This window comes from Acomys minous, assembly GCF_964271855.1.
Source record: "Acomys minous genome assembly, chromosome: 15".
NCBI lineage: Eukaryota > Metazoa > Chordata > Mammalia > Rodentia > Muridae > Acomys > Acomys minous.
Genome location: NC_140497.1, coordinates 86322207 through 86335758, shown reverse-complemented (window position 1 = coordinate 86335758; position 13552 = coordinate 86322207). Strand labels below are relative to the sequence as shown.

General features: G+C 50.6%; 1 protein-coding gene across 2 annotated transcripts in view; it reads left to right on the top strand.

The window, feature by feature from the left end:
- The window catches only part of RASSF3 (Ras association domain family member 3), a 65257-nt gene extending 52030 nt beyond the window's left edge, over positions 1-13227 (top strand). For both annotated transcript variants that reach the window (XM_084760001.1, XM_084760000.1), the window contains exons 2-5: positions 4558-4665; positions 5732-5969; positions 8279-8388; positions 10565-13227. In XM_084760001.1, coding sequence (XP_084616127.1) covers positions 4558-4665; positions 5732-5969; positions 8279-8388; positions 10565-10714 — 606 coding nt within the window. In that variant the 3' untranslated portion in view covers positions 10715-13227. The remainder of the gene's footprint in view (positions 1-4557; positions 4666-5731; positions 5970-8278; positions 8389-10564) is intronic.
- Positions 13228-13552: the final 325 nt, after the last annotated feature.

Here is a 13552-nt window from a genome sequence, read left to right as displayed (position 1 = left end):
GGCTGACCCAAATTGTGGTCTTTGGACATACTGGCTGAAATAAATGCCAGAGATGAGGGTAGAGTTAGAATTTTGCATGGCATAACTCTCCCTGTGGCCTCAGACAAAGATGACTTGTAACCTGCCCAGCAGACACTCTTGGGTGTGGCGCCAGCCCCTCCCTGGCTGCCAAGAGCCATAACCATGCATTATTCACAGGCGGCTGTCCCTGCCCTTCCCTACTCTGCCCTGAAGAGAGAGGCCCTGCTTATATATGAGTCTGTGCTGTGCCACGCCTGTCACACCACCCTGTCACACCACCGCCCTACCCTGCCTTTGCTTTTTGCCCCTTTTCCTTCCCATGTCTTTGCCCCACCTGGGTCGTGTTTTCTCCTTAGGCCTCCCTCCTGCCCCTCCCCCCTCCCTTCCTCATTCCTGCAAGGTTGTGAATGTGCTGGGGCGGGGGTGGGGGTGGGGTAGGGGTGGGGTGGGGGGATTCTTTCCCAGACTGCCAGACAAGGGAGTCTCTTAAAGGCTTTTTCCAAGATAGGGGAGTTTCGCCAGTTTGAACCCTACCTGAAATCAGTGTCATTTGCCGTGCCCCGCCCTGCCTGCGCACTCGCAGTTGAAGCACCTGTGTTTGTCAGGCACATTCAACCTGGGCTACACCTTGAGACAAGGTCTGTGCTGCTTCAGGGAGCCCCCCCCCCCCCCCCCCGTGTCTCCTACCCCACCCTCCTCAAGCACAAGCCTGTGATCAGTGCATGAGTAGACAACTCCACCCCCCCCCACCCCCCCACTCTCTGGGCTGTCGCTTTCCCAGGATTTACTGTCCAGTTGCTCTTTGGATAATGAAATGCTCAACCCAGAAGCGGTCTTGCAGGTCCTGGGCTCCAACTCTTTCAACGCTTTCTCCTCTTTCCTCGGTTTAATCTCTGAGAAGTAAAGATAGCTCTCCCTCTGTGGTGTGGGTTATCTTGGGGACATGGCTCCTTTGATCTTCCTCCTAGTGCCTGTGGCCTTCCGGGGCCTAGGGGTGGGTCCTAAGCCTGTGCCCTCCTTCTCTTCTCCTCCTTAGGCCTCCCCCCCTCCCCCAGGTGCAGCCCCAAGATACACATGTGCATGTGTGGTGTATGTGCAGTTAGTGGTTTGGGGGCCTTTTAGCCTCCTTGATCCCTTACACGGAGCCGTGGCCCTCCCTTGTTCTTACTGGAGAGAACAGCATCAGATTAGATCTTTGCAGACAGCACTGTTGTTAGGTCAGGAGCTCTTCAGATGTGACCTCCTCCAGACTTGCCATTCAGCAGGAAGTGAGCAAACTGACTTAGAAGGCGAACAGGCCCCAAGGCCCAATGGTGGAGGGAAGAGCAGAGCCTGGATCTTTCTGGAATGCTGTGCTCTTGTCCTACTACCCTGTCTCCCCACCCCATGAGTTTGGTGCTTATTTGCAGTGCTGGGGATCAAAGCCAAAGCTGTGTGCATGCCACCACTCAGCTATTTCCCTGGTTCTTTTGTTTTGTTTTGTTTATTAAAGGCAGGGTCTTGCTATGTATGTAGCCTAGGCCGCTGCTTCCTGAGTGCCGAGATTACAGGCATGTGTCACACCAGGCTGTTCCAGCAGGAGTGTCTCAGTTTAACAGAGCCCTGGTTGTCCTGGAACTCACTATGTGGACCAGGCTGACCTCGAACTCACAGAGATCCACCTGCCTCTGCATCCCAAGTGCCTAGGATTAAAGGTGTACACTACCACACCAGGCTATTCATTTTTTATTACACCCCTTTTAGAATATCGAGGTCCCTTTGAACCTGTGTGGTCTCTGTCTGTGGATTCAGCCAACCAGTTGCAATCTCTACCATATGTGCATAGAATTTTTTTTTCTTGTCAGCGCTTATACAACGTAGTGACATTGTATTAGGAGTTACAAGTATCCTGGAGATGGTTTAAACTGTGTGGGAAGAGATACCTAAGTTATATGCAAATCTTGTGCCACTTTGTATAAGGGGCATGAGCAGTTTGGTATCCGTCTTGGAGGGGACAATGTCCTTGGCCCTGTCCTCTGCAGGCAAGAGCCCCCTGGGCAGTTACTATTTACAAATTGAATGTATAGACAAGGCCACCTCATTTCCCTGGTCACCTGTGGCCATTGGCTGATTAGTTGTCAACTGGAAGGAACAGAGCAAGGAGAGATGGACTAGATAGTTTTTAAAATTTTTTATTTTTGAGACTGGGGCTCACTGTGTAGCCCTAGCTGTCCTGGAATTCACTCTGTAGACCAGGCTGGCCTCTGACTCACCTGCCTCTGCCCAGCAAGTGCTGGGATTAAAGGTGTGCTTCACTGTGCCCAGCTTGGGTTACAGGTTTTGTATTTTCCTTGGACTTTCCCTTTGAAAAATCTTAACCACAGTAACAAGAAAAGGAAGGCTATTTTGCGGGACTACGTTGACGCTTGGTACTGTCCCTGAGGGGCTTCAGGTGGCCCTGGAGACTGGGACAGGCCAGTGTGGAAACTGAAAATGCTGACACTTAATGCACTCATTAGGGGCCTAAGAGCCATTTTATGTCCTGGATGGCATTCCTCCTGTGGGCCGGTTCTGTAGCGGCTGTTCCCTGTGTATTTACACCACTGCCACACAGTGGTCACTGCATGGAACAGCAATCTGCCTGTAGACTATCCAGTGGTGAGCAGGGTCACCTCTGGCCGGCTGGAACAGGAATATTTTCATACTTTCTCTTTCCAGTCCACTCCACGAGTTCGAATCTGACTGCACATGTTCTTTGCATTTTTCATATGTTTGTCTCAGAGACCTATTTAGTTTAGTTTGAATGGCATATAAGGGCTGGATTAAGGTGGAACTTCTTCTGGGCCATCCTTGGAAGAGCCGATTAACTTCGGGAACCCCCTCCCCGCCTTTGGTTTTTCAAGACAGGGTTTCTCTGTGTAGCCTTGGCTGTCCTGGACTCACTCTGTAGACCAGGCTGGCCTCGAACTCACAGCGATCCGCCTGCCTCTGCCTCCCGAGTGCTGGGATTAAAGGCGTGTGCCACCACACCCAGCCTGAGAACCTCTCTTGTTTCTTATCTAGACCACAGAGATACTAGTAACTTGTTTGCAGGGAGGAGCACATGAGCACGCCCTGGAGGAGATGCTTAGAGGTGGCCAGACAGTTGAACTGGCGAGAGCCCGGGCTTTGGTATCAGGCCTCTACTCTGCAGCTAGGTTTCTGGTGCAAGTTAGTTCACTTCCTAGAACTTAGGACCCGGGAGTGAGCTTTATTGAGAATTCGTCGTTATCCAGTTAGGTGCCTGGTGTACTTGGCTCCCCAGGTGCTGCCAGGCTCTGTGACTCCATGGCTGCACCTGTGCTGTCCTAGGTAGAGTTCCTTTGCTGGGATAAGGACACTATGACCAGAAGCAATTTGGGAAGGAAAGGGCTCGCTTTGTCTGTAGTCCATCGTCCAGGGAAGTCAGGTCGTGGGAGCTCCAGGCGGGAACCTGAAGGCAAGAACGGATGGCAGAGGCCATGGAGGAGTGCTGCCTACTGGCATGCCCAGCTTGCTCTTGTAGAGCACCCAAGACCACCAGTCGGTGGATGGCACTGCCCACAGTGAGCTGGGCCCTCCCAGGTCAAGCAAACCAATTGAGAAAATGCACATTGCTTGCCCGAAGCTCAGTGTGGGGGGAGCGTGTTCTCAGTTGCCGTCCTTCTCAACCTGCTCTGCCGTGTGTCAAGTTGACATAAAACCAGGTAACACTGACTGAGGCCTTTAGGCATTACATTACTAAAGGATCATGAAGGAATTTAATCGGTCAGTATGCCCCCTTACAGGTTCTGTGGAGAGAAAGGTAAATGTGGGTGCAGAGAAGAGTAGACAGGTGTTGTGGAGAAGGAGTCTTGTCACTCATGTCTTGGCATAGGGACTATTTGGAAGGTAAATTACTCTCTGGTACTTGTGCATAGTCTCTCAGGTTGGTGATTACTGCCAGTTACTTAGTACTTCTTACCTGCTGTGCTTTCTGCTAATAAGTACTGTAATGCTGTGGAGACCAAAGCATTAATAAAATGTTCTTAGGAGAGGCTTTGGGCGTGCACTCTTAAATATTGTTTGAAGCCGGACGTGGTGGTTCACATCTTTAATCCCAGGAGGAAAGCAGCCAGGTCTCTTGACTACAGAGGCCACAGCCTGCTCTACAGAGCAAACCCCAGGCCAGCCAGGGCCATGTAAGGAGACCCTGCCTCAAAAATAAACATGTAGAGAAACGACATTTGAGGTAAAAATGCACAGTAGCAGGCTCCCTGTGGAACAGTATTTTTGCAGAAGGAAAATTTAGCAAAAGCAGATTTGCGGGATAATCTTAACGAAGTACTGTTTTTAGTTGCTGACGGACTGGTTTCATTTCGCTACCCCTCAGAAGGCCAGTGTGAAGAGCGTGAGCCTGCTGCACTTGAGTGAGATAGAGCAGCCTGTCAGGAAGAGAACCGCCCAGCTGCTCTCCGTGGAATGCTGATGAAGCCTAGTTTATCTGCATTTCCCTCGCTGTGCTCGTTCACGTGTGACCTTGCTTTGCTTTTCTTCTAGGATGTGGAGAAAGAGAAGGAAACGCACAATTACCTCAGCAAGGAGGAAATCAAAGAGAAAGTTCACAAGTACAATTCAGCCGTCACAGACAAGTTGAAGATGACCTTAGTAAGTTCTCCTTCCTGGTTCATTTGGCTCTCACAAAAAGACAAATGAGGTCAGGGAGATGGCTGGGGGAAAGGGAGGAGTGTGCAAAAAATACAAGCCGGCAGGTTTGATCCCCAAGACTCACGGAAAGGCCAGGTGTGGTGCACATCTGTTATGCCAACACTCCTACAGAGAAATGGTGCGTCAGCCAGGAGCTTCCGAGCCTGGAATATATAAAACAGCAGCGACAGCAGCAGTAGCAGCAATAGCTTGACCAGGTGGAAGTGGGAGACTTCTCTGACCTTCCTGAGCATGCTATGCACAGGGGTGTATATTTGAAGGGTTTAGCGGAAGTGGTCATTTAGTATGCATCCCCTTTGCCACTGGGAATAAAGCCAGTCTGTTTTCTTAGTGGCAACTCATTGCTGACCTGTTGTCTCAGAGCCCTTACTTTGATCTTCCTTTTTGTGGAAGATTGGGGATGTCGAGCACAGAGCTGACTGACACGCGCGCGCGCGCGCACACACACACACACACACACACACACGAGCACAGAGCTCACACACACACCCCAGGCTTCAAAGCAGTGCTGGTTGAGCACAGAGCTCACAACACACACACATACACATACACACACACACACACACACACACACACACACACACACACACACCAGGCTTCAAAGCAGTCCTGGTCGAGCACAGAGCTCACAACACACACACACACACACACACACACACACACCAGGTTTCAAAGCAGCTCTGGTCTGGCTGGCATGTGCTGCACATGTCCTCTCTGAGCAGTGCTGACCCATCACAGGAGATGTTGGAGGCTCAAACTTCAGGGCCAGCTTGCTCCTTGCTCCGGGACTGGCATGTTTCCCAGGCAACACTTTCCTCCACTGCATCTGCCCTGCAGATCTTGTGTGAGCCCCACGCTGAGGTAGCCCCTCTCTGCGCTCTTCGGTGAAGTTGCCTTAGAGCCGAGAATGGAGGAAAGCTCTGTTCGCCTTTCCGATTGACTTAGAGATGCTCCTTTCCCTGTCCTGCTGACCTCCTGCTCAGTGTGACCTCTCTTCATTCCTCAGAATTCAAATGGGATTTACACTGGCTTCATCAAGGTGCAGATGGAACTGTACAAACCCTCCCAGTCCCCTCCCAGCCCCGGGAGACTCTCGCCCAGTGGCGGTGGCTGCGTGAACACACTTCACATCAGCAGCACAAACACTGTGGGAGAAGTGATCGAGGCCCTGCTCAAGAAGTTCCTGGTGACAGAGAGCCCCGCCAAGTTTGCACTTTATAAGCGGTGTCACAGAGAAGACCAAGGTATGTGCCACACTTACAGTGAAAATGGTCTGTCTGCTCCGTTTTCTGTCTCCTTTACTCACTTTCAGAAGGACAGCTGATAGAGACCATGTCAGACTGTGTCAGAGCCCAGGGACAGATTGTGGAAGCCATGCTCTCACGGCAGATCTTTATGATGACTGTCTGGTTGTAATTTTGAGTTGAGGAGTGCTAGGTCTGAGGGGCTTGGAGGCATCTATGTAAAAGGAACTTTTATTCACCTGTTTCAGTTGTTGTCTCGGAGTCTTACTGCCTTGACCTAGCCTGGGAAGCTTCTAGCCTCTGTACAACTTAACCTACGCCTAGAATGTTTTCAGCATCTGAGACTCACTCCTAAATAAGCTTACAGCCCAAAATGCAGCCATCTTTATAGTCTCTGGGGTCTGTGGATTGTGCCAGCCATGTGGCATAGTCACCCTCTTCACAATTCCGTTCAAGGGTGTCTTTGAAGTCAACTGTGTAGGACACCCACGGGCAGGTGAGGAACGCCTCCGTGAACCCCCAGATGCTGATGTTCATGGACCTGGCTCCAGGCTCTGAAGCGAGCCCAGTGAAGTAACGGGCTCCTGTGTGAACACGTAGCTTTGCCAGCACTGGCCTTCATCTGCGGAGAGCTTAATCACCTTGATAGGACAGTTGCTGTGCTCAGTGGCCACGATGCTGCCTCCGGAGTCCAGGATGGTATCATAATGTGATCCTTCTAGCATCTTTGCCCAGGAGTGACCCCCATCATCTGAGAGGTACACGTCTGGGACCATTACTGAGATGGCGTCTCCCAGACTACCGTGAGCGATGGTGGTGCGCACCGCGTTAGGCTCTGAGAGTGGGGTCGTTGAACATTCAGCTTCAGGAGCTGCCGTAAGAAGCATGGCTTCGGGAGCTACACCCTTTCTTGGTCTCTGCAGTAGCACCACACTCGCTGTGCTCCAGCTTCTGCGGGTGCTCCCACCGTGCTCCCAGGTCCAAAGGGATCACGCTCTGAATAGAGCTGTGCTGCATTGTAGTCCATCAGTGAGGGGGCAGGAGCTGGTGCAGAGACCATGGAGGGGCCAAGAGAGAAGCCAGATTGAATCAGTCAGCTGGGAGAAGAGTTTGAGCCAGAACAGCTCAGTTGAAGCAGCCAGCCCAGAGCTCAGAAAGAACAAGTAAGGGTGAGCTTATTAAGCAGTAAGTCTCAGAGGCTGAAAACATTCTAGGCCTAAGTTAGATTGTATGGAGGATAGAAGCTTCCGGAACTAGTCTAGATTAACAGATAGAGGCAGTAAGCCTCTCAGACAACAACAGAAACAGGAGAATAAAAGTTCCTGTTACATCTGTCTTCAGTGAGCATGAGTGGAGGATTTGTTGGTGTGCACAGAGGGACAGGGGCAGGTTTGGAAAGGGTGTGGTGGCGATGGTTTTAATGCCCTTTAGGACACAAAAGAGCACGTCCGCTGTTGAGGCTTTCAGTAATGCGTTTACACATGCTGTGGCTTGACAGACCTAGAGGTGCATATACAACGCATTCAACTCAGATATAAGGAAGAGTGCATGATGTCCTGACCTGGGGTCTGTCTGAACTTATGCCTGTGCCCGTGCCCAGTGGAGAGAGAGAATGTCATATTACCTCATGAAATGGGCTGGGATGTCCTGGGTGAGGCGTTTGCATGGAACTTGGTGTCTGTGACTCACTCTCTGTGCTAACTGGGAAGTGTGATAAAGAGCCGTAAGCCACTTAACGTTTCTCTGGTTTGTCTCTGGGACAAGCCTAAAGCAGCAGAGAAGAAAATGTACTGACTCTGACGTGATTAGCTGCCCAGGGTGATGCACAGCTTCTCCCGAGTGTGTATGTTTGTTAGACACAAGGCCTTTCGGAACAGAGAGACAGGCCAGTCAGAATCGCAGCCCTCCTGAAGCCCCGGGCCTCAGCAGCCTCGGGAAGAGTAGCCACCACCAGGAAACCACAGTGCACTTGCATCCTAAGTGCCGAGAGACACAAGGGAAGTCCGACGACACTTTTAGCTTGGTGCTGGACGTCAGCTACACAATCTAAAGATCCCCACTCCCCCTTCTAAGAGGAGGCACAGAACCATCGCAGGCATATTTAATGCAAATTCCTATTTCATTTTTTTTTCTTGGTATTCATTTCCTTCTCCTCAAGATGTGGTGTATGCCAGGTGGTTTGTACACCATGGTACTGTGAGAGAATGGTGACCTGGCTCCAGACATGGGGCCTGTCCCTGTGGTGTGTCAGGACGAAGGGTGGGGGGCTGTCCTGTGCTCTGTAACACGCTGTCTGTCCCCTTTCCCAGTGTATGCCTGCAAGCTCTCTGACCGCGAGCACCCGCTCTACCTGCGTCTGGTAGCAGGGCCCAGAACCGACTCGCTTAGCTTCGTTCTTCGAGAACATGAAATTGGAGAGGTGAGTGGGGACTTGTTCACGATGGCACCGCGCTGCACAGAGCAGCCAGCCAGCCTGCTCTATTGCTTCAAGGAGGTGGCAGGGCACAGAAAGGGAGAGGTGTGAGCCTCCCAAAGTGAAGCCCACGTTAGCTTGCTGTGTAACTCTTAGAACACTATGTTGCTGTGCGCTCTTCAGAGGTTGAGGGGAGTAACAGTGCTAACGTGTCCTCATGCGGCGAGCCATTTTCCCCTCTTCCCAGCTCCACGTGACAAGCCAGCTGAGCCGCCCTCACATTCTTAAGAACAGTCTCCAGGCCAGTTTCCTTCTAAAGAGAAGGAAAGGGAAACACAACAAGATGCGCATCCTAGAATCCCTTCCCCTCTTCAACCAGTCAGATGTCTCGGGAGTTCCATTTGCACCAGCCTCCTCTTGCCTCCAGGCAGGAGGTATTGGGGTATCCAATGAAGACATGCGTACTGTCTTGTAGATCACCTGTGAGCGTCCCGTGATCCCTCCTCTAACTGTCCAGCCCAGGTCCTTAGACTAGGGACATGTGAAGTGTCCTGGGGGAACAGTCCCTGAGGTTGGGAGGGCAGGCTTGGTGCTTACAAGTCAGGGGCCTAGGCTATGGCTAAATGGGAACACTGCGTGAGGCAGATCTTCTAATTATTCCTCCTCAGAAGGAGCTAGAATGTGGTACTAGCTAGATACTTTAAGTTACCGTCATCGTCATGTATGTATATGTGTGACAGGTGTTTGTGGGCACCAGTTGATTCCCTTCCGCATGTAGGTGGGTCCCAGGGGTGGATCTCAGGTCACCGGGTTTGTGTAGCAAAATTTTATGATATTCACAGCTTTTTTAAAAAAAAAGGTTTTTTTAAAAATTACATTTTATTAAGCCAGGCATGGTGGTGCACACTTTTTATTCCCAGCTCTTGGGAGGCAGAGGCAGGTGGACCTCTGAGTTCAAGGCCAGCTTGGTCTATAAAGCAAGTCCAAGATAGCCAAGGCTACACAGAGAAACACTGTCTCAGGAGGTGGTGGTGGGGGGGAGTGTGTGTGTGTGTGTGTGTGTGTGTGTGTGTGTGTGTGTCTGTCTGTCTGTCTGTCTGTCTGTCTGTCTGTCTGTGTAGTGCCTGCTGTGGGGAGCATGCTGTGAGGGGACTAGAACTCGGCCTCCAGGACAGGAATCAGACTGAGGGCAGTGGGTCCCCCCTGAGCTGCCATGCAGGGCAGGTGTGGGCGAGGGAGACACTAAGCAAAGAGTTTGGGTTATTGTAGTCTTGGTCCTGAGCAGGGCTTCAGAGTGGCCCAGTGAAAGCTGTTAACTAAACCAACCCAGCCTTGGGTGAGAAGGGAGGGGAAGCCTTCTCAGGACCCCGAAGGGTGAGCCAGAGATTCCAGGCTAAGCAGAGCAGGGAGGACGTGGCTAATGTGAGGTACATAGCTGGGCTGAGTGTCAGGCGTGGGGCTGGGAAGGCAGCGTATTTCTTACACATTCGGTGGGTGCCAACTGCACGCTTTAACAAGCAGTGCTGACCGTGCTGTGTGTGTAGGAGGATGGGGGTACTCGGATGGAGAGTGCAAGGAAGGATGCTGATGCAGGGGTGCGGCAGTGGGTGACAGTGGGAGCTGGAGCAATGGAGTTGGAGAAAGCAGGTGGACTAGATCGTGAGAAGGGGGAGGAAGGCCAGAGTGTGATGACTACAGATCCAGGTGTGAGGAGTCAGTCAGTCAGTCAGTCTGTCTGTCTGTCTGTTGTCTCTCTGTCTCTGTCTCTGTCTCTGTCTCTGTCTCTGTGTGTGTCTCTCTCTCTCTCTCTCTCTCTCTCTCTCTCTGTCTCTCTCTCTGTCTCTCTCTCTCTCTCTGTCTCTCTCTCTCTCTCTCTCTCTCTCTCTCTCTCTCTCTCTCTCTCTCAGCTCAGCATTCTACAGGGCTTTGGTGTCACATGCTATAACACTGGCACTCGGGAGGATCACGAGTTCAAGACCACACTGCAACATAGCAAAACCATGTATCTCTCTGTGTGTGACAGAGAGAGAGAGAGAGAGAGAGAGAGAGAGAGAGAGAGAGAGAGAGAGAGAGAGAGAGAGAGAGAGTGTTTTTTGGGGGTGGGGAGGGAGAAGGAACCACACACTCCTGTCTGGACTCTCGAGTTAAACAATGTGCGGGTGCTTCTCTCTGTCGCCCGCAGTGGGAAGCCTTCAGCCTCCCCGAGCTGCAGAACTTCTTGCGCATCTTGGACAAGGAAGAGGATGAGCAGCTGCAAGGCCTGAAGCGGCGCTACACAGCCTACAGGCAGAAGCTGGAGGAGGCGCTGGGCGAGGTGTGGAAGCCAGGCTAAGACGGAGGGCTTCCCGCAGGAAAGCACAGCTCGGGACTCAGGAAAGAGCAGCGCCGCCTCTCTCCCCGGCCCGGCCACGCTAGGGTCTTCCGCTTTTCTCTCTTGACTCAGTTCTCAAAGCCTGATCACTCAGCATCCTGCGCCTCACGGATTGGCCTGGGGACCCCACAAGCTTGTTTTGTCACGGCACGGCGGTGTTACCTCTCGCAGGCTGTGAGCCTGTGGTCCTGGAGTGCTTGGAAGCATGGACTCTGGCTTGACTTTTCCCTGGTTCCTTCTATTTAATGATGTGACTTTGTTAAGCTTCAGGAAGTAATAAGTGCAGTTGAGTTTTAAAGCTTTAATAAGCAGTCTCTAAGTACTTGTCCTATGGTGAAACTACCTGCTTGTTTTTGTTCTATGTTAGAACAGTCTGTCCTCATGAACTGAAAGAAACAGCAACGTGGGAACTCTGGGGGACTGAGAAAAGATTTTTGAAGAGTTTGGACCAGAAAGTAAAGAGCATGTTGGGAAGGTAGAGGGAAGGCAAGAGCCTAGGGCTTGGGAAGGGGATGAGCGCGGCTTCTCAGTGAGCCGTAGAGGAGAAAGGTGTATTTGTTTGTAAAGGAGTTAAAAGCATTCAGGGTCAATGTTAAGCCCGTTTTAAGATTGCTGGATTTGCTAGTGGTATAACATGGGGTCCCAGCCAAAGAGGAGTGGAGTCCAGAGGGAGGGGGGTCCATGACCTGTGGCTGACCTTCAGTGGGCAGCCTTGACTGCAGTGGTCCGAGGTAGGCCTTCTGCGCCTGGACCTGACTTGTGCATCCCCCCCCCCCCCCCATTGGTGTGGAGTGGATGGTCCCGGGGTGTAGCTTCTCTGTGTAGGTGGGGCCTGACCATTTGTTAATTCCTGTTAAGGTAGTTTATTTTACCCCCAGAGATTGTTCTTGGAGTTGGAGTATGGGTGAGGGCAGCTGTATCCCCTCAACTGTTAGCTAGAAGATGACCAGGGCTCACGGCAGACTTCGTGACAATCAACACTCTTCCCTCCTCTCCCGCCCCTCCTTTTCCCTGCCCCCTCCCCTTGCATGCCCCCCCCCCCCCCCCCCCCCCGTCCCTCTCCAAAGTTGTTCTTATGAAGTAGAGGGCAGGGGTGTTGGTTAGAGGCCCAGGCCTACCACATCCTTGCCTCTTAGAGACTTGACTAAGGTCCCCAAGGAAGGAAAGTCCACACCCAGCTGACTGCACAACAGGCGTTCATTATGGAACTGTTTTCACAGAAGTGCATGTTCCTTCCAACCAAAAAAGCCACGTGTGCAACAAAAGCCCTTCCTGAAGACGGGTGCAGTCGCCTCATTTTCTGACGCAGCTTGCAAATCAGAGAGCAGAGGGAAGCGGGGTGCTGTGTTTCTGGAGGGGCCTAATAGTCGGTCTGTTCCTAGTCTAGATAGATTTTGTTTATAAATTCCCAAGGAATTGTTAACACGGCGACACCTGATGGATTCTTTTGGAAATTCCAAGGTGTCCCTGCTCTTGGCCTTTCTATGAACCGTGCCTTTGATGGTGTATCTGCCCCTCTGTGGTGGCTCTCCTGACTTGTCAGAGAAGGTCGCTCCATGGGAGGCGGGTCCACGTGTGGCTTGTGCTGTACAAGCTCCCGAGACAATCGGATCTTCCAAGCTATTAGGAAGAGTTGGGGGGCGGGGGAAGGAGTAGAGCTAGCTATAAAATATGAATGGCACACCTTGTTTAATTTTGCATGTGTTTCTTTTTTTTAGTGCATCAATGAGGTCTAGTGACATTGACATCTGACACGTTGCCTTTGTTGTTCAGGGAATGCCTTTGTGGCTTTTGTGTGCTGGCTTTACTATTGAGACTGTGGCTTGGGTTTGTGTATTCCAGCGTCAACCACCTGGTCTTCTAATTGCTCCTCCCCCTAAGCTCAGCATTTGTGACAAACACTGTTAGAACCTGTAAGTAGTAGCTGATGGGTTATCTGTGAATTTTATTTTATTTTATTTTATTTTACTTGAAGTAGATTGTGCGAAGCAGGCACCCTCCTCTCTATTCATGAAACCTCACTCGCTGTCATGTGCACTACACGTTATCACTCAGAAACTTGACTGTGTTGAAGATCTGCCAGTCTGTGGATCCTGAAAACTGATGCTCTCTCCCAAACACTGGTTAGTTACTACAGCAGCATTTTTTAAAGCCTAAAAGAAGAAAAAGAGCCCCAGAGGCCAAAGATCTTTTTTTCCTTTCTCTTTTAACCATTGTTCAGATCCTTCTGTGAAATGAAACAAAGCTTTGCTGTAATACTGTTTTCTCTTCAAAATGTGATGGTACAGGAAGGTGATAAACGAAGGGTGCAGTTGCAGGGGAGCATTTTAAATCTAGACGTTAAAAGCTCTATTTATAATGTTGATGAGTTTAAGTTTTATTTTTATAGGGAAGATTATTTTTTTTTCTCCCCTGAAATTGTATCTGGAATGGCAAATTGTTTCTATGATTAAAAATTGGAAGTTGTTAATTGATATTCATTATGTCTTTATTTAAGATAATATACATACACACATATATGTATATATTATATAAAACACACACACATATAGATACACATCTTCACAGTTTTGGAACAAGCTGTTTTTGGAGAGAAATATACTGTAATTCAATAATGTTTATAAGGATTTGTTTTTCTCTGGGGAGAGGGGCACATCGTTTTTTCCCAAGTGTTGTCTTTGTTTCCTTATTCTAGCTCCGTGTCTGCCTGTCCTGAACATTAAAGCGTGAGAACTGCCGAAAGCCATGCAAACACCGGAGTTGTGAAGAGAACCTTGTTGCTGCCATCAGCAGACCAAG